Below are 26872 nucleotides of genomic sequence, written 5' to 3'. Positions count from 1 at the left end.
GATCGCTTCCTTTGCATATTGGGTGTGAGTCACAGTACTTTGGTTTGTGCACAAGAATAAACTTAAGCTCCAAATCTTCTGTTGCTGTCATCTCTTCTAGTTTTATTCTTAAATCCTAATTCTCTTCCATCCTTTCTAACCCTGATCTCCTGATTCCTGATCTCTTTCTCCATTCCTGCCCTATTTTTCATCCTTTACCCTTCACCCCCTAGTCTTTTGCTCTTCTTTAACCAGTTCTGTCCCACTCCAATTTAGCCACCTCCACCATTCCCCTTGGTTCTCACTGCCTGCATTCTCCATCCAGATACTCCCCTTTTCCATCTCCTGCTCCATACTTCCCAATCAAGGCCACAATTTCAGAACCAAGAGGAGTGGAAAGTCCCTCCGAGCTTTTGCCATCATGTCCTACCTCTCTGGAGGAAACGATGATATTTCCATGGGAAAGCAATGCCTGGAGGTGAAGATGGGATGGGAGAAGGAAGAAGAGAGGGTGGATCAGTGTGGATTGAGTTTCATATATAAGAGAAGGCACTAGAGGTAGGCTAGAAATTAAGGACTTCTGAGAAGGTAAGTGCCATTACTCCAGCAGGGGGCATATTTGTGCAAATAACCAGGCCCAGAACCCTGATGCTCCCAAGTACAGTCTTAGAATTCCAAAGGAAGGGCCCAGTGAGCATAGGTTGAATTTTGTCTTCATCCACCTAGTAGTTCTAGGTACTCAATCATAGCAGACAAAAATTTTGGGGTTTTTTTTGTTGTTGTTGTTTGTTTTTGAGAGTAGGATGGTGGTGATGACAAAATCACAAGTTTGCCATTCATGTTTTTTCTTCTAATTGCTTCTTTGGGTTGGGAAGGCATGGAGAAGGAGGACAAAAGATGAGAGAGATCTGGATGTTAAACTGGTCTGGGCAGAGGCCAACTAGAGGGGAGTAGGATGATCTTTCAGCCCCTAGGCTGAGCCTGAAAAGTTCAGGACAGGAAAAGACAAGATCAGGAAGAGTGGAGAGCTCACAGAGTGACAGAAGGGCATTCCAGAAGCTGCAAAGTCACTAAAGCAGCCACAATAGGATGGTGGTGGCTGCAACAGAGGTGCAGCGTGCAGCAGCAGCTGGTTCCAGAATCTGAGCAGGAGGTGGAAGAGGATGTAGGATGTTCATGTAGCTACTGAGGAAGGGACTGGGCAAATGACAGGATTCTTTTAAGGAAGCTCTCAAACTTATACCCTTGCCCAAGGGCTCCTCTGAAACAGTATGAATGGGACAATCTAGATCCTATTGGGTGTGTGCTCCTTTTGAGGAAAATCCCAAGTGGAAACCCTAGAGAGGAAGGACCTGGCAGGTTAGAAGCCTACCTGTACATCTCAGACACCAACATTTATCCTGCAAAACAGGCTGAATTGAGCACCCCAACAGCAAATGGGGACGAAAAGGGAGAAATTGGTCAAGTCTTCCCCACCTCATCTCTGACAGCATAGGAAGCACTGGGTTTGGTTAATTTGGTCCCTTGTCCTGCCAAGATCTAGCTTTCCCAGAGAAAAGATCAACTCATCGAGGAACTTTTAAAACATTGTGAACAGATTTCCTTTCCCCAAACATAGCCCCTTAAGCCCTCCCACTCCCAAAATGTACCCATATAGTCCCTCCAGCTCCAGCCTGGATTGGTTCTGAGTGACTCTCCAGACATGTTCTCCAAATTCTTGCTCTCCAAATTCTTGTCCACCGTTTTCTGTTTGCTTCCTCTTTCCCTCACAGTTTTCAATTTTTCCCTGAATGCTTCTTTGGATCTCAGACTCTAGATGCCAAGAAAGGGGAGTCTCTGGGCAGACTGATCCCTGGCTCAGACAGCTTAGTGGGAGAATCCCAAAGGCTTTTCCTCTCCTTCCTGAGCCTCTGGGCAAGGAGGGCGGGATCTTGGTTCCAGGGTCTCAGTACCCCCAGTGCCATTTGAGCTGCTTGTACTCATCATCTCTATTAATAACTACCCTCCCTCCCCCACTGCCAGTGCTGCCCCCACGCCTGCCCAGCTCGGGTTCTCCGGTCACAGCAGCTCAGTCCTCCAAAGCTGCTGGACCCCCAGGAGAGCTGACCACCACCTCTGCAGCCGGTAAGTTCCAGCTCTATGGCCAGAGGGGCTGGAGCCCACTCTGTTGACTGCTGTGTCTGTGTCTGCAAGAGTGACCCTTGATCCTGGGAGACTTGTCTCCCTCCCCTATGTATGCTCTGCTCTCAGCTGTCCAGTTCAGGGGAGCCACAGAGTTGGAAGAAGAGGGGCTTAGGAGGGTGGGGGAAATGGAGATGTTGAAGGAGGCACTGGAGTAATAAGAAGGGGATCTGAGAGGCTGGATGGGAAAAAGAACCTAGTTAGGGCTGAGAAAAGTATAGTAAATGCCCATTTATCAGTTCCGGGGGTCTTGTCTCAGCATACCCCATTAAGTTAGTAGAAATGCAGATGTGTTGTGAAATAGGACTCAGCAGAAAGACAGTGTTTTGCTGAGTGCCAACTTCTGTTAAGGAAGGGCTGGAGTCTGCATCTTTTCCCAGCTTGTCCCCCTCCACTGCCAGATTCTATTATTATGTTCCTATCCCCCCTCAATTCCCTACCGCTATGATATTGCTGAACTGATGTGCATCAAGGTTCAAATGCCCCCGGCCTTCCTCTCCACCCCAGCTCTGGGGTCTGGGGCGGGAGCTACTGAAAGGGAGCAAGGATCACTGCTGTGACCTCCCAGGCCACACTCCAGCTGGCCCAATAGAGGAGCAACAACCTCTCCTTCCTATGGAGAATGTTTTGGGCCGAATCTCCTTGACCCTGGCAGAATATTTTTCTGTGCCACTGCCCTCTGCACCCCTGCCAGGGCTTGAGGAAGACTGAGGAAAGACCCAGAGTTGGGAAGGAAAGACCCAGAGTTGGGAATTACAGCCCCAATCTGAGATCCCCATGAAAATAAAAACTTGAAGTCATGCCAAGCCAATGAAACCTGGGTGCAGTGCCCAGCCTGTGTGTTGTTTGTTTTACTCACTGCCCCCCACACATACCGTGTTCCTAATCCCTGCACCAGCTCTATTTTAACAGTAGAAAGGAGGTTTATAGAAGGTAGGGGTAGAGGGTGCATCTATACTTTCTGCCTCACCTCCAAGAAAGGAGAAGCCCTAGAACAATGGGTTTTCACCCATTGTTTTTTCCCCCTTTTTAGGGAAAAATATACGTTTATTATATATATATATATATACACATATATATATACACACACACACATATATATATATATATATATATATATATATATATATATATACACACACACATACCCTTAACCTGAAGCCCTTAACCCCAAGTTAAGAAGTACTACCTTACTGCAGATACCTTCCAGTCCCTGTCCATCCTCTAACTCCCCCTTCTCACCCTATTCAGGCTGAATCTGCCTCCACAATGCCACTCTCAGGAACCCCAGCCCCAAACAAGAAGAGGAAATCCAGTAAGCTGATCATGGAACTAACTGGAGGTATGGCATATTTGCACCTACCTAGTGTAGGGACTTCTTGTTAAGAGCATCTCAGCCTCAGAAGTCCCAGAAAAATCATAAAGTTAAATAACGTGAAGAGATATGAAGAGACACGAGAAATTTGGGGGGGGGGGCGGGGCAGGGAGAAAGGTGGAGAAAGGATTCAACACTGATCACACACCCTTCCACCCTTTTCACCTTGTAATCTGAGACAATAATATCCTTGCCATATCACCCAATGCAGGTCCAGGACAACAGGACTCACAGGTCAGTGAGGTATGTTTGAGGAAAAAAATATATATGATGGAGACGGGCACAGAGTAAAGTCTCAGTAAATGGTTAATTTTCTTACTTCCCCTCCCTCCACCCCTCCAGTGCTAGGGAACCTGTGGAAACACATAAAATGGAAAAATACTTAGACTTTTTTTTTTTCCTGGGGGGTGGTAGGAGTATATGCATATGAAGAGCTCTCCCAATGCCCAAAGTCTGTCTGCAGCCAGGGTTCACTGAGGGGAAGAGAAAGGAAAGTAGTTAAGACAGAAATCTGTATTTAGATGTGGTCAACTTCACACAGTGTTGGCCTTTGGGCTTTCCCCCAGGCTACAGTCTCCCCAATGGTCTCCATCTATGATGTTCCTTTAGTCTTTTTGCCCTGCACCCCATGCCTCTGCCCCTTCTGCCTTATTCACTCTCTCCACTCTGGTATACTGATTCCACTTTGCACCCCAGTTCCTGTGCATTGTCTCCAACTCCAAACCCAGGAAATAAAAATTTCTCACAAACTACATAGAACTTCATCAGACAGTATCTGCTCACCTCTGGGATCTCTGCAGGAGACACACACACTTAGTTGTGGTTGGCATCTGTATTCTGAACCTAGAAAACCTTACTTTTCTCCTTGTCTCTTCCTTCCCACCTCCCTGGAAGGTCGACAGGAGAGCTCAGGCCTGAACCTGGGCAAGAAGATCAGTGTCCCAAGGGATGTGATGTTGGAAGAGCTGTCGCTGCTCACTAATAGGGGCTCCAAGATGTTCAAACTGCGGCAGATGAGGGTAGAGAAATTTATTTATGAGAACCACCCTGATGTCTTCTCTGACAGCTCAATGGTGAGTTCGGAACTTTATAACTCTCACAGCCTAGTGCCTCTTCTGACAGTTTTTTGGTGGTCCCTGAATCTCCAAAATACCACCAACCTCCCCTCTCTGCAAATTTATAAGCTTATTAAGTCCCCAGATATATTAAACCTCCAGGGTGAGTTATAGCCCACTTCTGAAACTCTGTCTCTATCTTAGAGCCAGTGAAGGGGAGGTGGGGGTGAAGAGTACACACCCTCAGGGGGAAAATTCCTTCCCAGTATGGCTAAGTGTTAAAGATAGGGCTGCCAGATAAGACAGGACACCCAGTCCTGTATTTTAAAGTTGAGATATGCATGAATAATTTTTTAGTAAAGTATGTCCCATGAAGTATTTGGGACATAAAAATTTAATTTAGTTCAATTTAAAAAATACAAGATACCAGTTAAATTTTAATTTCAGATATGTGACGAATACTCTCTTGTATGTAAATATGTCCTATGCAATATTTGAAGTGTATTTATAGTAAAAAAGTATTCGTTGTGTCTCTAAGATTCAAATTTAACTGATGTCCTATAATTTTATTTGATGAATCTGGTAACCCTACAACGAGTTAAGTGAATTTTTATAAACATCTCCTTCTTGAGCCATTCTTTTATCTATAGGATCTAAGAACTCTGGATGTGGGAACTGAAACTGTCTTCTAAGATAGTGAGAATTCTCTAGTGAGAATCATTCTCCAAAGAGAAGGAGGGATTGGAAGGGTGCCAGGCACAAGATGTTATAGCCGAGAAAAAGGGGATCTTCTCCATTACCTTTCCTCCCCCTCTACCTTCACTGGGCAGCCAGGGGAAAGTGGAAATAGATGCCTACATGGGGCCAGAGGCAGGACTTTCTGTCATTGGCCCTTATGTAGGAGCAGAGCAAAAATGCTGAGCTGGTCATATCTAACTTTAGGAGGCCAAAAGCCCTCCTCCCTGGCTGGGTCTGGTTACACTGGTTGGAGCATAGGGGTGTGCATGGTGGGGTGGCTAGGAGAGCCTCCTGAAGGAGTTGGTGGGGTTATTTTTAGGCTTTGGGGCTGAATCCAGGGTTGCACTTTTGGTCACCCTTCCCCCTACCTGCTACAGTTTCACGGTCAGGAAGTCCTGGTTCAACAGGCACCAAGAGCAGAGAGGGAGAGGAAGAGAAAGACAAAGAAGAGAGTTCTGTCTGTTAGACAAGATAAAGAAAAAGAAGAGGCAGACATCTCTCTAGCTTTTCAAATTAAGCCTGGGTTCTCTGTCCCAACCCCATCCTTTCAAATTATAGTGGGGTGCAAGTCTTGGTCCTCTTTGCCTTGGTAAGGATGGGAAAGGAAAGTGTGGAGAATGAGCTGTCCCTACCTTAAGGTGTAACTGGAGGAACTGAGCCAAGGGGGGGTCCTATCCATTAGGAGAGTTCAGTTCCTCTCTGTCAGGCTATCCACTATCCACCTATTGGAGGGGAGATCTCAGAGGGTTCAGTGTCTTCTGGTTGGCCATTTTCTCTGATCATCTCCTCCTTGCTATGCACACCACCTTTGTCTTTGTATATTTCCCATACCCATTGTATAACCTTCCCCTTAATTTGTTCTTTCTTTACAGGATCACTTCCAAAAGTTCCTTCCCACAGTTGGGGGACAGCTGGGCACAGCTGGTCAGGGATTCTCCTACAGCAAAGGCAGCAGTGGAGGCCAGGCAGGGGGAAGTGGCTCTGCCAGACAGTATGGCTCTGACCAGCAGCACCATCAGGGCTCTGGGTCTGGATCTGGGGGTACAAGTGGTCCTGGGGGCCAGAATGGCAAAGGAAGAACTGCTGGAACAGCAGGGGTTGGCGAGACAGGAACAGGCAAGTATCCTTATGCAAGAGTAATGTTATCTGGTTCTTAGAGCAGAGATATCCCCAGGAATGAGGCCTAGACTGGGTTTAGGGAGCAAGGGAGGCCTGCTGAGGTACCTAGATGGACTCTCTTACCCCAGGAGAATGCCAAAATATGTCTATTTCACCCAGGAGCTTGATCTTTCTGTCACCTTTCTGGCTTTTCAGTTTCAGTCACAGATCTGCCCTTGGGCTGTCAGGATTCCACAAAACTAGCACAATTACCAAGATTGGCCCCAGCAACTTCCCTAGTACAGAGGTGTAAGACTAACTTCCACTGGCTGCTAATTGCTATTATTGACTCAATTTTCTCTCCCATGGCTGCCAGGAGACCAGACAGGTGGAGAAGGAAAACATATCACTGTGTTCAAGACCTATATTTCCCCATGGGAGCGAGCTATGGGGGTTGACCCTCAGCAAAAAGTGGAACTTGGCATCGACCTGCTGGCCTATGGGGCCAAAGCTGAGCTTCCCAAATATAAGTCCTTCAACAGGTAGGGGGTATGAGGAAGCAACCAGATGCATTCCAGTGTGTGGCACAATGTGCTTAGTTGGAATGGAGACTTTGGTTCAAATGTTTCCGAAGGAGGCTGAGGAGGGAAGGAAGGAATATGGGGACCCAAATTGAAAGCCTTTGCTTTTTTCACTCTAACTCAGAGAAGTAGTGCAGTATGATGGAGGAAACATTTGCTGTGAGGCAAGATTTGAATTTTAGTTCACTTCACCACTTATTAGCAGAGTGGGCATGGGACAGTCACCCTACTTCTGAGCCTTGGTTGCCTTGCTCTAAAATGGGAATAATATATTACATGTTTAAAGGACTCTTGAAGTTCCCTTCATTCAAAGTTAGGATTTCATTACTGTCCCTGTAGGAGGATTCTATTTCCTTATTCTCTAGTAAGGCTTAAGTATCTATTCTTTTGGAATTGGGCTTCTCTAGACTGTGAACAGGAGATCTGTGTGAAAGCAGAATGGGGAAGCACCATTCTTTTGCATTTGGTCCTAAGAAGCCTGAATTCTCCAGGCAATGTTAATTCCTCTCACCAAGCCATGTGCTATCCACTGGAGGTGGGGTAGGAGTTGTGTGTGTGTGTGTGGGGGGGGGGGGTCTACATTGTATTTTAAGGTAGTCTCAGACCCTTGGGTCTATAGTGTCTAAGTCACAACTATCCATGAACCTCTTTATCTAGTACCCCACTAGACTCCTTTTCTCATCATTAGCTCTGGAGAAAAAAGCAAACCAGGAATGGGGAATGGAGCACTAAGGGAGAAAAAGGAGTGCAGAAGCAACCTAAATTAAAATTCACAGACTTCCCCATCCTCAAAAAAGGGTAATACCTCACTGATAAAGCTGTTCCTTTTGTTCTGGTTTTTAATTAAATAATGTATTCTCTTTTCAGGACGGCAATGCCTTATGGTGGATATGAGAAGGCCTCCAAACGCATGACCTTCCAGATGCCCAAGTTTGACCTGGGGCCCCTACTGAGTGAACCCCTGGTCCTTTACAACCAGAATCTCTCCAACAGGCCTTCTTTTAATCGAACCCCTATTCCCTGGCTGAGCTCTGGGGAGCCAGTAGACTACAATGTGGATATTGGCATCCCCTTGGATGGAGAAACAGAGGAGCTGTGAGGTGTTTCCTCCTCTACTTTGAATTAAATTTCTCTTCTCAGGTTCTAATTTGGAGAGAGAATGTTAAGCAGGATGCCCTCACTGTAAATCCAGTATCCTTGTGGGAATGGAGGGGGAAAAGGAGGGAGAGATCTGCCTTTCCAGTCTTCACTCCAAGTCCCCACTCCAAGCATCCTTTCTCACCAACTTGCTCTGTATGGAACCTGCTCTTTAATGGAATTTGCTCTGCCACTGGTAACAGTCAATAAACTTTGAAGAAATGAACTCATTCTTCCTCTGATATTTGAGGGCAGATAAAAACTAAGGCTAACAATGCACAGAGACTAATTAAAGTCAAGTGCTAAACGTTCATTATTCAGACTTCAAGACCAGACCTGAGCTCTGGTTGCTTACATACCACACCCATGTCCACACCCACAAGACCATATTCATAGGTGTATACAAAGACATACTTATTCAATGGTACATAAGACAATCATGCACAAACACATGTGTTGGTCCATATGTGGGCAAAACTAAGAAGCTATTGTGTGCAGTGGTTAGGAAGTAGGTGTTGGTGACCTTAGTGTTAGTTCTGTTTGTGTAGCTGATTAGAGATTGGGATGATCAGGATTATCCAATTATCACAAAAGTAGAACATGCCATAAAGTTTCCAGATGACACCAGAATGGGCTGAGGAATATATAAATCAAAGGTTACAGATTCCTGAAAGGATGGCATACCAAGTTAGAATCCAGAAGAAAGTGGGAGAAACAAGGTGCAGTTATAGTATGGCTGGTTCTGTGTGAGCATAGTCAGAAAAGAGCTAAGGTTCATGAGGGCACTTCAGTGGTATTCAGAAAGCACTGTAATTAGGGGAAAAAACTGTGACAGCCCAATAGGAATGAGCAACAATATTTTATTTAAAACATTTTTTTTAATTTTCATTTTTTATGAATATAATTTATTGTCAAATTGCCTTACATAGAACACCCAGTGTTCATCCCAACAAGTGCCCTCCTCAGTGCCCATCACCCATTTTCCCTCTCCCCCACCCCCCTAAATTTTTTAAATGTTTATTTTTGAGAGACTCTCTTAAGACAGAGCATGAGTGGGGGAGGTGCAGAGAGGAAGAGGGAGACACAGAATCCAAAGCAGGCTCCAGGCTCTCAGCTGGGAGAGCCCAATGCGGGGCTTGAACTCATGAGCTGTGAGATCATGACCTGAGCTGAAGTCGGTGCTTAACCGACTGAGCCACCCAGGTGCCCCTATTTTTAAAAATTTTTAATTTTTATTTCAAGCATGTGGTTTCTTTAGATTCCCAGACTTAGTTACCTCTGTGTTCCACAAAATAAGAGATGAGGACCAGGAAGAATAAGAAGACGGCTTAATAGGATCTGGGAAAATAACTTCTGAGGAGAGCTGGCTGAATTCAGCCAACTCCATGAGCCATTAATGCTTTTATTAGGTTGCTAAACTTTGCATAGACTGATCTAATTTTCATGGACCTTGGGTCACATAACATTTACCTTGATCATTTTCCTTTACAACCTAAACAAATTTCAGAGGACTCATACTTCCTTTAAACTCGTACACAAAACTCTATTTCTGTATTCTACTTTTTCTTTTTTTAAAGATTTTATTTTTAAGTCATATTTACACCCAATGTGGGGCTCGAACTTGCAACCCTGAGATCAAGAGTCATATGCTCCACCAACTGAGCCTGCCAGGTACCCCCTTTTATTTTCCAAAGATTTTTCTGTTTGTATTTTTTTCAAATACTTATTATTATTATTATCATTATTATTAATGTTTTTATTTATTTTTGAGAGAGAGAGAGAAAGTGAGCAGGGGAGGGGCAGAGAGAGAGAGGGAGAGAATCCCAAGTAGGCTCCATGCTGTCAGTGTGCAGCCTGATGCGGGGCTCGATTTCACAAATCATGAGACCACGACCTGAGCCAAGATTAAGTCAGACGCTTAACCGACTGAGCCACTAAGGCATCCCCTGTGTGTATTCTTCTAAGGACAGTGTTGCCATAAGTTGGATTTCCCCCCCAAGTAGATCCTGAGACAAAGATATGGATGCAGGTAGATCCTGAGACAAAGATGTGGACCCAGAAGGTTGGAAGGTGATTCCAGAAATCCAAACAGTGTAAGGGAGTGAGAAGAACGCCAATAAAGGTGCTTTGGGCAACTGGAGTTGAGTCCCATTTGTTACTGAGAAAAATGCTTTTCAAAGTGTGGTCCTTTGAAAGCATCACTGTTTCCTGGGAGATTGGTTAAAAATGAAAACTCAAGAATCTGTGTCTTACTCATCTCTTCAGGTGATTTGTATGTTAGTAAGTTTTGGGAAACACTACAGTGAACTCAGAATTGCCCCACTGAGGGGATGAGGAACTGTAGTATTTAGCTACCAAATGCCATCTTTCTTTGGTTGCAGATTGCTACTGGGAATTTTAACTCTGCTGGCACTTCCAGGCAAAGGAATACACAGGTGTTTGAGGTAGGTAGGTATGGACCTGCACTATCTATCAAGGCTGTAGTAAGCTCTGGGGTGGGCTGAGGGAATATGGGTAGAGCACAGACAGGATCTGGATATGGGTTCACAATTTCCATCAGATTTTCATGCTTAAAACTCTGTGAGTCCTTCACCAAAGTTAAGGACTATATTCCTTTAACAAATGTTTATTGAGTGCCTACTGTATACCAGGTATTGTGTGAGACATCAGCTGTACAAAGACACATAACAACCTTCATGAGACATAGAGATTTCAGTTAACCCTAAAATAATTCAGCGCCTACCCTTAAAGTTGGGGGAAAAATTCCAAAAAATTACTTCCTGTTTTACTCTTCCTTGTTCACCAACTTTTGTTGTTGTTGTTGTTGTTCTGTTTTTAAGTCCAGTGCAGTAGTGAGAAGGAGGAAAAGAGAGTAAGTTCGATCTGTTACTGACTGTGAACAACCAATTAAAATAACTCACTACTTTCCAACCAACCTCCACTACGTTCTTTAAATCCATCTTCTGTTCCAGATGCTTCTCAGTCTGCATTTACAGTTGTCTGAGAGCACAGAGAAAGCCCTACAACTAAGTTTTGTGAGTCAGGAATTAAGGATGTGTCCACAGAGCTGCAAGCAACAAGTGCAAAGTTCAAGTCATACACCAATGCGGTCCCCTTCCGCATCCAAGGCCAAACACCTGTGCTTATGTTCAATTAAAAATACAAAACAAAACACACAAAAAAACCTTTCATTTCCTATTTTGGTCTGGCGAACTGATAGGGGTGGGGAACTCGTGAATAAACAAATTATTTCTGTGAAACCAAATACCGTGTGCAAACCAGTGTGAGAAGAACGGATGAAAATTTCCTGAAGGAAGGTTACGAGACGGTAAGATCAACATCTGGCTTGCTCGCTCCATCTCTAACTCCTCATGCATAAGGAAAATGCCAGGAAAACGGAACTAAAGGCGTCACTGCTCTAACTTTGAGGCACTTGGAGCAAACAAGGCCACATTCCTAAAGCTATTCCAGTGTAGGGTTCGCCGTACTAACTTCCCCCAGGTCAACCCGTTCCCCCCTGCGATACTTTTCCGACTCTCTCGATACACATTCTTCTTTGCTCTCACCCACTTCCAGACTTTTCCAGGCCGCCCCTAACGCCTGGCGGCCGCCATTTTACATACTACTATCGCGAGATATACTTAGCCTTCTCAAGCCCGACTCGTTTACTTTCTTGCTAGAGGTTCTTCTCGGCTGTTCTCGCCGTTAGCTGAGGAAAGTGTCGCGAGAGCTGGTTGCCTTGGCTCCCCGTAGCTATAGCAGCCGCGGCGGTTAAGGATGCGGCGGCAGGAACTGTGAGTGCGACACCCTCAGGGGGGCGGGGTCGGAGGTAACGGGGGTGCAGGGGGTAGCCCTGGTGGTGGGGGTAGGTCGGGAATAACGGGCCCAAGTGTGACGTGTTGGAGCGGACCCAGGTCCAGTGGGTAAAGGGACCTGGCGCAGGTCTGCACTAGGGCACTCGGAGGGCTAGAGCTGCCGTGAGGTCCAGTGGGAGGGACGGCGGTGTAGTAGGGTTCAAGGGGCAGGGGCCGGAGTGTGGAAGGGTGTGCGTTGGAAGGAAGAGGGTTACGCGGACTCAGAACTGGATACAGGGACCGGACAACATCGAGGAGTAAGTGGGAAGAAATGGGGTACCGCGAGGTGGAGGGTATATTGAATGGGAGCACAGAGGTTGGGCCCGGTTTGCTTTGCACTGGTGAGGACGGGGGGACTGTGTCGGACCCTTCGCGGCTCACGGGGTCCGCCGAAAGCTGGTCTAAGACTGCGCGCCAAGACCTGGGTCCTAAATGGCGTGGCGGGAATGGTGGCGTCCCGGACCTCCACCAACACTTGTCCCTTCCAAAGAAATCCCCCACGGACTGTAAGATGTAGAAGTAGGGTCCTGGTGAACTAGGATTAGTTGGAAAGGTTCTTTCTGCGGAGAGACTGTTGAGTGGGATAATGAATGATTGCTGCTGTAAAATAAAGTGTGGGGTGGGGACGGGAGAGAAATTCTTCAGGAAAAAAAAACCCCTAAGATGTGCTTCCTCTGGAGCGTATTGAGTTGAAAGAAGGGGTGTGTGTGCTGAGATCACGTTTCTTCCCAGATTCATTCAAGTATAGAATTCCTTTACGGTGTACTTTTGAAATTATATATGCAGTGTAAAACCAGTTTAGCTGATAACAGTGAAAGAATGTGCAGCACGACACTTAAGCCTTCCACGAATGTAATTTAAAAAGTAAGAAACGTGTTTCTATTGCTGCAGCAGAAGGCTGAACACTAGGGATAGTTTTAGTTAACTTGAATATAAAACCTAGTGTTCCCAAAGTGCGCATATTCAGGTTATTTGCCTTTTAAGAAATGGATGAAGTTTTATTTTAGGAGATAGAACAAGTTTTGAATATCTGCTAATCTGGGAATAAAGTGAGTCTCCCAGGAGTTAAAATCAAGGAGAGGGCAAAATATTTAGTTTCTCGGTTTCAGAACTATTTTGTGGAGATGAGGTTGGACCGCTTTGCTCCTGAACTCTTATTTCTACTGAAAACAATGGCTTCAATTCAGGCAAACTATCTGATAATTTTTCTTACTGTCTTTTGTAGGTATAAATTTGTAGGGGATAACCTCTTTTGATTATGTAACTGGATTTTTCCATTTGAGGTTCACAAATTCATTAATTAGAATAATGGCTTTTAAATCCTTCTGGCACTACCCTTGATGTGGTTAGTCATTGAACCTATTTATTTGATATGTGTTAGACTAAAAGTTTTAATTTGTAATATTAGTAGCTACACTTTAAAGCCTTTCTGAGGCAAGATACAGCTTTATGTGGTTGGGTCCAAATGATTTCTGCATGGATCCATTAAAGAGCTTTACTGAGTTCCTATTATGTGTGGAGTACTGTGTAAGGCATTGAGGGGAGGGGTGAGAGTAATTCATTCATTTATCCATTCAACAAACATTTACTGAGACCTATTTTGTATCATTACTAAGCTTTTAGGATACAAATAGGGGTAAGCTGTGCTCTCTGCCTTGCAATGCTCAGAACCCCGGTAGAGTGACAGAGAAACAAATAATTACAATGTAATAAGAACAATATAGGGGCAGGTGGGTGGTTCAGTCCGTTGAGTGTCTGACTCTTGATTTGGCTCAAGTCATGATCCCAGGATCATGGGATGGACCCCATGGCAGGCTCTGAGCTTGGAGCCTGCTTGAGATTCATTCTCTTTCTCTGCCCTGCACGCCCCCCCCCCCCCATTATATGTGCTCTCTCTCTCTCTCTCAAAAAAAAAAAAAAAAAAAAAAGCACAGTATGTGCACACAAGCTCATGAAACAAGATTCTGGCCCTCAGGAGTTTTCCTAGTTGACAAGATTATAAAGGAAGAAATAATTTTAAAAATTACAAAATACTAAACAAATTCTAAACTATGCTGCATTAATAGAATACATATTATGTTTCTCAGAAGAGATAAAAGTTACAATGACAAAATTCACAAGTCAGCTTGTGATTTAAGTCTTTTTTTGGTACTCTTAAATATCACTGTATGTTCTTAAGTCAATAATAAGCATAATAACTAAAATTTTTGACTGATTATTAATGTACCAGATACATTATCTCATTTTATCTTCATAACATTCTGCTCTTCAGCTGGTCCTTAGTGCTTCAATTTTAAACAAAAAATTAAGGAAGTTGCTAAAGATCATAGAGCTAGTAAATGTCAGATTAGGGATTGGAGTTGGAAATATATGTGATTGGAAAAACCTAAGCAAGATTCCTTTCTTTTGCAGGGAGAGTACCTCGAGATTGGGGTGGGGCAGAGATTGAAGGTAGAATTGGCCAGAAGATCAGAATTCAACCTCTGTGTCTTTGTTCATATATTTTTTCTCCCTCAAATGTTTACACTACATATGGGAACTAATTTGAATATTAACATGATGCTAAGTATGAGTTTATGTTGTTGAACAGAGAATTGAGTAAATTGCCATATTCATGTTGTATATAATTGTATAGGGAGCTATGCTTGGGAAAATAGTCATAACAAGCAATTGTTAACATTTGCAATCTTCTAGAAAGTGATCATTTTAATAATGGAAATGATTATATTCATATGCAGTATAGAGCAAATGTTATTACAACAGACTTTAAGAGATTTAAACATTTTATACTGCTTTTTTTGTATTAAGAAAAATATATACATGTCACATGTATTTATATATTTGCATTCAGACTTTTTTAAAAGTATATTTATTTTGAGAGAGTGCATGCATGCACACACAACAGAGTGGGGAAGGGGCAGAGAGAGAGGGGGAGAGAGAGAGATTTCCAAGCAGGATCCACACTGTCAGTGCAAAGCCTGACACAGGGCTCGATCTCACAAATTGCGATATTATGACCTGAGCTGAAATCTGAAATCAAGAGTCAAATGCTCAACCCATGGAGCCACCCAGATGCCCCAAGGCAACAGGAACTTTTAAGTGACTTGCCAAAGTCACACTCCTGCAATGTCCCAGGTGTCCTGATTTCTAATTAAGTGTTTCTTCTACTGTACCACATTGCCAAATTATATTTAATAATCACTATGCATTGAGTTATAGATGCTCTCAGCTAATTTCAGGAAACCAGAGTTGTCAGGAGGCTATTGATAGATGAGAGTACAAACTGATGACTTGTTTCCCTTCTACTGTACTTATACTTCCTACTGATACTTAGGATAAATGCATAGTTCATTCAGAGGCTTCTTACATTTGGTTTATTATATTACTGTTTCATTTTTCTGTGTCTAGCTGCATTATTGACCCATTTTAATAAATGTTTATATGCCTTCAAAAAGCGGAGGGGGGAGCCTCGGTGGCTCAGCTGGTTAAGCATCTGAGTTTGGCTCACATCATGATCTCAGGGCTCGTGAGGTTGAGCACCACATTGGGCTCTCTGTCAGTGAGCCTGCTTTGGATCCTCTGGCTCCCTCTCTCTGCCCCTCCCCAACTAGTGCTTGCATGTTCCCTCTCTCTCAAAAATAAATAAACATTAAGAAAAAAGTGGAGGGTTACAACTATGTTGTAATACCTAATATTATTAAGAAATACATACACATTTGAAGGTGAGTCAGGTCAGGTTTTTCATTCAGTTGACTTTCTGCAGCAGTCCCTCATCTATAGGCTCCACAAACATGTGGGTGTGAATAAGATTCTGTTTTCTAACACCTTTTAACTAAGTGGGCTGGGTGCCCATGTTTTTTATGTGAATTATTTTTAGGCATTGAGACATTTTTCTAAGAAAGGTTTAGAGTAAGAGTGTAATGAGAGGAAGAGCCTTGAGGGCAGAGCATGGAACTTCTGCCCCAGAGGGTTGAAAACTGAAAGAGTAACCGCCGATGTGTAAAGAGGATAATGGCCGAAAAGTGTTCTTTAACTCTGAATCTCCACAGGAGAGCCTGAAGATCTTTTCTTCTACTTTTATACACATACCTCTTGGAAAGGTTCTATCCATTTTCACTCCTCCAGGGATGTGTGGGAAAAAGTATTAATTTCCCAGCACTTATATCAGCAATAGTAAATAGACATTGAATAAATTAAAAACAGTTTACATGATAGGTGAAAAGTGCTATCTCACTTTAAATTTCCATTTCTTTGCCTGTGAAATTGAACATTTTTCCATATTTATTTTTCTTTCTTGTCTTCAGTGTTTATGTCTTCTTCAAAAGACTTGAAAAAAAATTGTTAAAGATTTTATTTTTTAAGTAATCACTACACCCAGCGTGGGGCTCAAACTCACAACCCCAAGATCAAGAATAGCATGCTCTTATGACTGAGCTAGCCAGATGCTCCAAGATTTTATTTATTTGTTTATTAAAATGTTTTTAATTTTAATTTTATTTATTTATTTTATTTTTTAAATTTACATCCAAATTAGCATCTAGTGCAACAATGATTTCAGGAATAGATTCCTTAATGCCCTTTACCCATTTAGCCCATCTCCCCTCCCACAATCCCTCCAGTAACCCTCTGTTTGTTTTCCATATTTAAGAGTCTCTTATGTTTTGTCCCTCTCCCTGTTTTTATATGATTTTTATTTCCCTTCCCTTATGTTCATCTTTTTTGTCTCTTAAAGTTCTCATATGAGTGAAGTCATATGATATTCATCTTTCTTTGACTAATTTCACTTAGCATAATAGCCTCCAGTTCCATCCACATAGTTGCAAATGGCAAGATATCATTCTTTTTGATTGCCAAGTAATACTCCATTGTATGTATATATATATACCACATCTTCTTTATCCATTCATCCATCGATGGACATTTGCGCTCTTTCCATACTGGCTATTGATAGTGCTGCTATAAACATTGGGATGCAAATGTTCCTTCGAAACAGCACACCTGTATCCCTTGGATAAATACCTAGTAGTGTAATTGCTGGGTCATAGGGTAGTTCTATTTTTAGTTTTTTGAGGAACCTCCATACTGTTTTCTAGAGTGGCTGCACAAGCTTGCATCCCCACCCCCCCCAATTTTTTTTAAATGTTTATTTTTGAGAGAGAAAGACAGAATGGGGGGGGGGAGCAGAAACAGACAGAGACACAGAATCTGAAGCAGGCTTCAGACTGTGAGCTATCAGCACAGAGCTGACTTTGTCCAACTCACAAACTATGAGATCATGACCTGAGCTGAAGTTGGACGCTTAAGCGATTGAACCACCCAGGTGCCCCTATTTATTTTTAAATTAAAAACACTTTTTTAAAAGTTTATTTATTATGAGAGAGAGTGAGTGGGAGTAAGGGAGGGGCAGAGAGAGAGGGTGAGGAGAATCCCAAGCAGGATCCTTGCTGTCAGTACAGAGCCTGACACAAGGCTCACTTTCCTGAACTCTGAGATTATGACTTGAGCTGAAACCAAAAGTCAGATGGTTAACTGAGTGAGCCACCCAGGTACCCTTGCAGCTCTTTCTCTTTTTTAAAACTTAGCTATGTGCCTATAAGATTTCTGTCAATATATACTTTTTAACAGCTGATTGTATTTCCTTTTGATTTTTTGTAATTTACTTAACCTTTTTTTTTTTTTTTTATTGATGGACATTTAAGTTGTCAAAGATTTTTGCATTTACCAACCAAAATGAACATCCCTTATTCTTTCTCTTGGATTGATGTTCTAGAATACCTGTAGAGTAGTGGCTGTAATTATTGCTTGAAAGGTATGTATATTTTCAAAGATACTGCCAATCTGCCTTTCATAGAGTCTGTGTACTATTATGCATTCCACTAGCAGATTATGAAAGTGCCTATATCCTTACATACTTGCCAACACTTGGTATTATCAATCTTGTACATTTTTACTAATATGATGGGTAGAAAATTTGCAGTTTTCAGGTTACTTGTGAGTTTGAGCATATTTTTTCTTTATTGACTATATTTCTTTCTGTGAAACTGTTTATTCTATCCTTTGACTTTTTAAATTTTGTTATTTTTTTTAAGTTTATTTATTTATTTTGAGAGACAGAGTGTGAGTGGGGTGGGGGCATAGAGAGAGGGAGAGAGAGAATCCTAAGCAGGCTCCATGCTGTCCGTGCAGAGCCTGATGCAGGCCATGATCCCATGAACTGTGAGATCATGAACAGAGCCAAAATTGACTGAGGCTTAACCCACTGGAACCACCCAGGCGCTCCTGACTTTTTTTTTAAACTTTTTCTTTTACCTTTTGATTAACAAGAACTCTTTATATGTATGTGGAAGCATACACTTTTTATTTTTTATTTTTTTTTTTTTTCAACGTTTATTTATTTCTGGGACAGAGAGAGACAGAGCATGAACAGGGGAGGGGCAGAGAGAGAGGGAGACACAGAATCAGAAACAGGCTCCAGGCTCTGAGCCATCAGCCCAGAGCCCGACGCGGGGCTCGAACTCACGGACCGCGAGATCGTGACCTGGCTGAAGTCGGACGCTCAACCGACTGCGCCACCCAGGCGCCCCAGCATACACTTTTTAAAAAAAGTCATATATATTTACATTTATGTATAGAGAGGGCACATAGTTTCTCTAATGTGTTGTGTTATCTGTGGTATCTATTGATATAATAAAATGTTTTTTAATGTTTATTTATTTACCATTTATTTATTTTTGAGAGAGAGACACACAAACACACACAGATTGTGAGCAGGAGAGGGGCAGAGAGAGAGGGAGACACAGAATCTGAAGCAGGCTCCAGGCTCTGAGCTGTCAGCACAGAACCCAGTGCAGGGCTCGAACTCACAAACTGCAAGATCACAACCTGAGCTAAAGTTGGAGGCTTAACTGACTGAGCCACCCAGGTGCCCCTATTTATTTATTTTTGAGAGGGAGACAGCGTGCATGTGTGCAAAGGCGGGTAAGGGTAGAGATAGAAAATCCCAAGCAGGCTTCATGCTGTCAGCGCAGAGCCTGACATAGGACTTGATCTCATGAACTGTGAGATCATGACCCCAACAGAGATCAAGAGTTGGATACTTAACTGACTGAGCCACCCAGGCTCCCTGATACACTAAAATTTTTATGCTCACAGGGTGTTTGGGTGGCTATCTATCTTTTTCTTTTTTAAAAAAGATTTTTTTTAATTTTAAAAATATTTATTTAAATTCGAGTTAGTTAACATACTGTGTGTGTACTATTGGTTTCAGGAGTAAAACCCAATGATTCATCACTTACCCAGTGCTCATCCCAACAAGTGCCCTCCTTAATGCCCATCAGTCATTAGCTCATCCTCTCACTCACCTCCCTTCCAGCAATCCTCAGTTTGTTCTGTCTTTAAAAGTCTCTTATGGTTTGCCTCCCTCCCTCTTTTTATCTTATTTTTACTTCTCTTCTCCTATGTTCATCTTTTGTGTTTTCTTAAATTCTACATATGAATGAAATCATATGATATTTGTCTTTCTTTGACTGACTTATTTCTCTTAGCATAATATACTCTGGTTCCATCCACATTGTTGCAAGTGGCAAGATTTCATTCTTTTTGTTTTTTTTTTTATTTAAAAAAATTTTTTTCAACGTTTTTATTTATTTTTGGGACAGAGAGAGACAGAGCATGAATGGGGGAGGGACAGAGAGAGAGGGAGCACAGAATCGGAAACAGGCTCCAGGCTCTGAGCCATCAGCCCAGAGCCTGACGCTGGGCTCGAACTCACAGACCGCAAGATCATGACCTGGCTGAAGTCGGAGGCTTAACCGACTGCGCCACCCAGGCGCCCCAAGATTTCCTTCTTTTTGATTGCTAAGTCAAGTAGTATTCCGGTGTGTGTGTGTGTGTGTGTGTGTGTGTGTGTGTATCTCACATCTTTTTTTTAATGTGTGTGTGTTTGTTTGTTTATAGAGAGTGCAAGCAGGGGAGAGGCAGACAGAGAGAGAGAGAGACAGAGAGAGAGGAGAGAGAGAAAGAATTCCAAGCAGGCTCTGTGCTGCCAGTGTAGAGGCTGACGCGGGACTTGAATTGTGAGATCATGACCTGAGCCAAAATTGAGAATCAGGTGCTCAGATGACCGAGCCACTCAGGCGCCCCATACTACATATCTTCTGTATCCACTTATTAGTCAATGGACCTTTGTGCTATTTCCATAATTTGGCTATTGTTGATAGTGCTGCTGTAAACATTGGGGTACATATGCCCCTTTGAATCAGCATTTTTGTATTCTTTGGATAAATACCTAGTAGTGCTATTGGTGGGTTGTAGGGTAATTCTATTTTTCATTTTTTGAGCAACCTCCATACTATTTTCCAGAGTGGCTGCACCAGTTTGCATTCCCACCAACAGTGCAAAAGGGTTCCTGTTTCTCCACATCCTCACCAACATCTGTTGTTCGCTGAGTTGTTAATTTTAGCCATTCTGACAGTGTGAGGTGGTATTTCATCATAGTTTTGATTTGTGTTTTTCTGATGATGAGTGATAGAGAGCATCTTTTCATGTGTCTGTCAGCCATGTGGATGTCTTCTTTGGAAAAGTGTCTATTTATGTCTTCTGCCCATTTCTTCACTGGATTATTTGTTTTTTGGATGTTGAATTTGAGAAGTTCTTTATAGATTTTGGATACTAACCTTTATCCAATATGTCATTTGCAAATATCTTCTCCTACTCCATTGGTTGCCTTTAGTTTTGTTGATTATTTCCTTTTTGTGCAGAAGCTTTTTATCTTCATGAGGTCCCAATTGTTCATTTTTGTTTTTATTTCCCTTGCCTCTGGAGACATAACTAGGAAGAAGTTGCTGTAGCCAAGGTCAAAAGGTTGCTGCCTGTTTTCTCCTGTAGGATTTTGATGGTTCCTGTCTTACATTTAGGTCTTTCATCCATTTTGAATTTATTTTTGTGTATGGTATAAGAAAGTGGTCTAGAGTCATTCTTCTGCATGTTGTGGTCCAGTTTTCCCAGCACCATTTGCTGAAGAGATTGTCTTTTTTCCCTTAGATACTCTTTCTTGCTTTTTCAAAGATTAGTTGGCCATACATTTGTGGGTCCGTTTCTGGCTTCTCTATTCTGTTCCATTGATCTATGTTTCTGTTTTAGTGCCTAGTGCCATACTGTCTTGGTGATTACAGCTTTGTAATACAGCTTGAAGTCCTGAATTGTGATGCCTCCAGCTTTGATTTTCTTTTTGAACATGACTTTGGCTATCTGGGGTCTTTTTCTGGTTCCATACAAATTTTAGGATTGTTTGTTCTAGCTCTGTGAAGGATGCTGGTATTTTGATAGGGATTGCATTGAATGTAGAGATTGCTTTTGGGTAGTATCAAAATTTTAACAGTATTTCTTCTTCCAATCCAAGAGCATGGAATGTTTTTCCATATCTTTGTGTCTTCTTCAATTTCTTTCATAAGCTTTCTATAGTTTTCAGTGTACAGATCTTTTGCCTCTTTAGTTAGGTTTATTCCTAGGTATCTTATGGTTTTTGGTGCAGTTGTAAATGGGATAAATTCCTTGATTTCTCTTTCTGCTGCTTCAATATTGGTGTTTAAAAATGCAACTGATTTCTGTACATTGATTTTATATTTTGCGACTGCTGAATTCTCGTATCAGTTCTAGCTGATAGTTCAGTTTTTTCAACATTTATTTATTTTTGGGACAGAGAGAGACAGAGCATGAATGGGGGAGGGGCAGAGAAAGAGGGAGACACAGAATCGGAAACAGGCTCCAGGCCCTGAGCCATCAGCCCAGAGCCCGACGCGGGGCTCGAACTCACGGACCACGAGATTGTGACCTGGCTGAAGTCGGACGCTTAACCAACTGTGCCACCCAGGCGCCCCGATAGTTCAGTTTTTTGGTGGAGTCTTTCAGGTTATTGATGTAGAGTATTATGTCATCTGCGAACAGTTTAAGTTTGTCTTCTCCTTTGGCAATTTGGATGCCTTTTATTTTGTTTTGTTGTCTGATTGCTGAGGCTGGGACTTCCAGTACTATGTTGAACAACAATGGTGAGAGTGGACATCCCTGTCATGTTCCTGACCTTAGAGGGAAAGCTCTCAGTTTTTCCCCATTGAGGATGAGTCTTTCACTAACTGTGAGATCATGACCTGAGGTGAAGTTGGATGCTTAGCCAACTGAGTCACCCAGGCACCCCTATAATTGTTAGATCTTCTTGATGGGTAGATCCCTTAATTATGATATAATGCCCTTCTTCATCTCATTTACAGTCTTTGTTTTAAAATCTAGTTTGTCTGATACAAGTATGGCTACTTTGGCTTTCTTTTGACCTCTGTTAGCATAGTGTGATAGATGGTTCTCCATCCTTTCACTTTTAATCTATAGGTGTCTTTAGGTCTAAAATTAGTCTCTGGTAGGCAGCGTATAGATGGATCTTGTTTTTCCATCCATTCTGACATACCCTATGTGTGTTTTTTGTTTTGTTTTGTTTTGTTTTGAGAGAGAAAGGGCACAAGTGAGCAAGGGGCAGAGAGAGAAAGGAGAATCCCAGGAGGGTAGAGAGAGAGAAAGAGAAAGGGGGGCTCACCCAAAGTGGGGCTCCTGTTCACCTGAAACAGGGCTTTTGTTCACCTGAAGCAGGGCTTCAGCTCACCAGAAGCAAGGCTCGAGCTCAGCCAAAGTGGGGCTTGTGCTCACCTGAAGTGGAGCTCGAGCTCACCTGATGTGGGACTTGAACTCATGAACTGTGAGATCATGCCCTGAGCCATAGTCAGATGCTTAATGACTGAGCCACCCGGGTGCCTTACCCTATGTCTTTTGTTTGGAGCATTTTGTCCGTTTACTTTCAGAGTGATTATTGAGTGTTTTTAAATAAACATTTAAAAAATATTTAAAAAAATTTTTTTGTAATGTTTATTTATTTTTGAGAGAGAGAGAGAGAGAGAGAGAGACAGAGAGAGAGAGAGACAGAGCATGAGTGGGGGAGGGGTAGAGAGAGAGAGGGAGACACAGAATCTGAAGCAGGCTCCAGGCTCTGAGCTGTCAGCACAGAGCCCGATGCAGGGCTCCAACTCATGAGCTGTGAGATCATGACCTGAGCTGAAGTCAGACGTTCAACCGACTGAGCCACCCAGGTGCCACTAAAAAATATTTAAAAAATTAAATAAGTGTAAAAATTCGTCTCTTCAGTTGTACTAGCCATATAGTCACATGTGGCTATTGTATTGGACAGTGCAGATATGGAACATTTCCATCGGTGTATAAAATGCCAATGGATAGCACTAAAAAGAATACCAAGATAGGGTGTCTGCCTTAAAGGTTATGTCAAAATGGCTAAGTATAGCAGGTAGGGAATCCATGAACTGCTGGTCACACATGAAACTCCCCACCCCATTCGAGACCCTTTCCATTGTTGATAGTTGCTGATAAATTCACTGTCCTATTGAGGTTTGGATGTGCCTATAAGTGAAAGGCATCATTGAAAAGGCAAGGGAAGGCAGAGGTTGACAAGGATAACATTCTGGGAGCTGTGAGTGTTAAGGGATTTTCCAGACATAGAAGAGATTGCTGAGCATTGGGATGAGTAGGAATGGTATGGGTATGGAGCTGGGAAAATAACATGAAGTGCTAAAAGGAACATTTAGCTTGTAGAAAAACAATATTGTTCCCAGAAGAAATAATATTGAAGATAAATTCTAATGTTCAGGTTAATGTTGAGCCAATCACCAGCTTGATCACATCTTCACTAAAATTATAGCTTTGTCTATTGATATTAAAAATATGGACACATTTTTTATGTTTAATGAGAATTAGTGGGAAAGTAGAATTCACCTTGAGGTTTACTTTTTTTAAAATGTTTTTTTTTTTTTTGAGAGAGACAGAGTGAGCAGGGGAGGGGCGGGGCGGGGGGAGAGAATCCCAAGCAAGCCCCACACTGTCCTCACAGAGCACCATGTAGAGCTCAATCTCAGGAACTGTGAGATCGTGACCTGAGTGGAAATCAAGAGTCAGATGTTTAACTGACTGAGGCACCTAACACCTCTGAGGTTTACTTTTTAGTCCTTTTTCTTCTAGGGAGTATATCTGTAGAAAAGGCTATCCAAATTCTTTATTTTTGTTTAAAAAAAATTTTTTTTCAACGTTTATGTATTTTTGGGACAGAGAGAGACAGAGCATGAACGGGGGAGGGGCAGAGAGAGAGGGAGACACAGAATCGGAAGCAGGCTCCAGGCTCTGAGCCATCAGCCCAGAGCCTGACGCGGGGCTCGAACTCACGGACCGCAAGATCGTGACCTGGCTGAAGTCGGACGCTTAACTGACTGCGCCACCCAGGCGCCCCCTTTATTTTTGTTTTGGGGACAGTGCCATATACTAAATTTGTGAATTTTTTTTCTCTCATTTACATCAGACACAAACATCAATATTTATATGATTGTAGGATATACAACAATGTTTTTAATCTTCTGTTACTGTTTTAGAGTTTTTCTTATTTCTTTCTGTTCGGCTATAAAAATGTGCTCTCGGGGCGCCTGGGTGGCGCAGTCGGTTAAGCGTCCGACTTCAGCCAGGTCACGATCTCGCGGCCCGTGAGTTCGAGCCCCGCGTCAGGCTCTGGGCTGATGGCTCAGAGCCTGGAGCCTGTTTCCGATTCTGTGTCTCCCTCTCTCTCTACCCCTCCCCCGTTCATGCTGTGTCTCTCTCTGTCCCAAAAAAAAAAAAAAAAAAAGTTGAAAAAAAAATGTGCTCTCTAGGCAAGTGGCTTTTGAGAAAAAAGGTATTATATTCATTACTTAGCTTTTTGCAAATAGGAAATATAACCCTGTTGTTGGTGCGCAATGAATGAACTTTTCTGAAATCTATATTTCAGTATTTAAGCACTTTCTCATAGCAAAGTACCTTCCTGTACCATGTTGAAAGCAAGAAGCATTTTCTACAAAGCATATTTTTCAAATAGCATTTGAGTTTTGAAATGAAAACAGAACCTGAGGATAAGACTATATTGGACTCTTGTGGAATATTTTTGTTGTTATTTTGACCTGGTATGTAGGTTCATTTTTTCTTGTGACATGAAAGGTAGGATTTTAATATAAAGCCAGCAGGAATTCAATGACTTATTTGAAATTCCCAGAAGAAAAAGTTTTTTCTCATGAGAAGAAATTTCTAAATAGATATCTTTTAGGCAGTACAGTAGTTTCATAGTCAGGCTTGTAGAAAAATCCATTATCTATAGAAACAGAACTTTCTCTTTGTTTGTGTGCCATTGTCTCATTTCTGACCTGGGCTCAGCTGTTGTTTCTGTGCAGATCCACTTCCTTTGGTGGTGCATCCTGTCCTGAATGTTGACCCCAGTCAAAGTTGTATGGTGCCAGAAGAAAATAAATTTCTTGATCTTTTTTTGCTGTTTCTTTCAGCCTTTATTTATCTTTACTCGTGGTCAGTGAAGACAAGAAAAGAGCTTGTGGACAATTGGAAATTCCCATGTGTTGTTTCAGTGTTGGGAAACCCCAGAGAAAGGCAGAATCTTTCTTTCTTTCTTTCTTTTCTTTCTTTCTTTTCTTTCTTTCTTTCTTTCTTTCTTTCTTTCTTTCTTTCTTTCTTTCTTTCCTTCTTTCCTTCCTTCCTTCCTTCCTTCCTTCCTTCCTTCCTTCCTTCCTTCATTATTTTGAGAGAGAGAGAGAGAGAACAAGCTGAGGAGGGACAGAACAGAGTCAGAGACAGAATTCCAAGCAGGTCCCATGCTCAGTGTGGAACCTACATGAGGTTCGATCTCACTACCATGAGATTGTGACCTGAGCCAAAATTAAGAGTGGGATACTTAACCAACTGAGCCACCCAGGTGCCCCAAAGCAGTGTCTGTCTGTCTGTCTGTCTGTTTGTTTGTTTGTTTGTTTATTTATTTATTTATTTATTTAAACATTTTTCAACGTTTATTAATTTTTTGATAGAAACAGAGCATGAGTGGGGGAGGGGCAGAGAGAGAGACACACACAATTCGAAGCAGGCTCCAGGCTCCTAACTGACAGCACAGAGCCTGACGCGGGGCTTGAACCCACGGACTGTGAGATCATGACCGGAGCCGAAGTCAGATGCTCAACCGACTAAGCCACTCAGGCACCCCAAAGAAGTGTTATTTTAGTTGGGGCCTACCAGGTCTAAGGAAACCTCTAGTTATTTCACAGAATTGAAATAAGAAACTTTGTAATTACAAAGGTAAGTTCTAGACACCTCTGACTTTTAGAGTATTTACTGATATTGAAAATACACATTTATATTATTCATGTTTTAACCAATGTTTAAACCACAAATTGCCACATCACAAGTTATTTTGAGTAGGAAATCTCAATGAAATTCTGGCCATTATTTTAACTGGGCAATCTATAGAAGTCTGATTTACAGTTGCCTTTCCTATGCCTATTCTACAAATTCATGAAAAGACATAACTTGTTTTTAAAATTCAATTTGAAGTTCTTACTTCATGGTGACTCTCATCTTTTTATTTCTTCTTCCAATAGTTACCTAAATGCCTGTTTTTAAAATAACGGTTTTAGGGGCACCTGGGTGGCTCAGTTGGTTGTGTCTGACTCTTGATTTTGGCTCAGGTCATGATCTCATCATTTGTGAGTTCGAGCCCCGAATTGAGCTCTGTGCTGACACTGTAGAACCTGCTTGGGATTTGCTCTCCCTCCCTCTCTCTTTGCCCCTCCCCTGCTTGCGCTTGCTCTCTCTCTCTCAAAATAAATAAGTAAACTTTAAAAAATAAAATAAAATAACAGTTTTATTGAGATATAATTCACAAAGTATATAATTCACCCATTTAATGTGTAATTTAAAAGTTTTTAGTATATTTATAGTTGTACAACTGTCAGTGTAGTCAGTTTT

At 42.3% G+C, this 26872-nt stretch overlaps 2 protein-coding genes across 12 annotated transcripts in view; both read left to right on the top strand.

Moving 5' to 3' along the window:
- Positions 1 to 1995: 1995 nt before the first annotated feature.
- MYOZ1 (myozenin 1) lies at positions 1996 to 26225 on the top strand. 2 transcript variants are annotated; one of them, XR_007145340.1, is made up of 8 exons: positions 1996 to 2103; positions 3412 to 3502; positions 4430 to 4608; positions 6201 to 6444; positions 6803 to 6968; positions 7875 to 8340; positions 16649 to 16656; positions 26215 to 26225. XR_007145340.1 is itself a non-coding variant. In XM_047825287.1 (6 exons), the coding sequence occupies exons 2-6, from the start codon at positions 3430 to 3432 to the stop codon at positions 8104 to 8106; spliced, it is 894 nt and encodes a 297-aa protein (XP_047681243.1). In that variant the 5' UTR covers positions 1996 to 2103; positions 3412 to 3429; the 3' UTR covers positions 8107 to 8370. The 2 variants fall into 2 exon arrangements, 1 of the variants encoding a protein (XP_047681243.1); XM_047825287.1 differs by lacking the exons at positions 16649 to 16656; positions 26215 to 26225 and having other exon boundaries at positions 7875 to 8370.
- The window catches only part of USP54 (ubiquitin specific peptidase 54), a 135423-nt gene continuing 119886 nt past the window's right edge, over positions 11336 to 26872 (top strand). For 3 of the 10 annotated variants that reach the window (XM_047825280.1, XM_047825278.1, XM_047825277.1), the window contains exon 1: positions 11437 to 11472. The gene's annotated coding sequence lies outside the window, so the exon portion shown is untranslated. Of the gene's footprint in view, positions 11473 to 11758; positions 11939 to 12045; positions 12256 to 26872 lie in introns of those variants that run through there. The other 7 variants (XM_047825283.1, XM_047825279.1, XM_047825282.1 and 4 more) reach the window with 5 other exon arrangements.

Source organism: Prionailurus viverrinus, chromosome D2, assembly GCF_022837055.1.
Source record: "Prionailurus viverrinus isolate Anna chromosome D2, UM_Priviv_1.0, whole genome shotgun sequence".
In the NCBI taxonomy this organism is placed as follows: Eukaryota; Metazoa; Chordata; class Mammalia; order Carnivora; family Felidae; genus Prionailurus; species Prionailurus viverrinus.
Note: the sequence above shows the minus strand (reverse complement) of the source record. Positions and strands in the feature narration are given on the sequence as shown.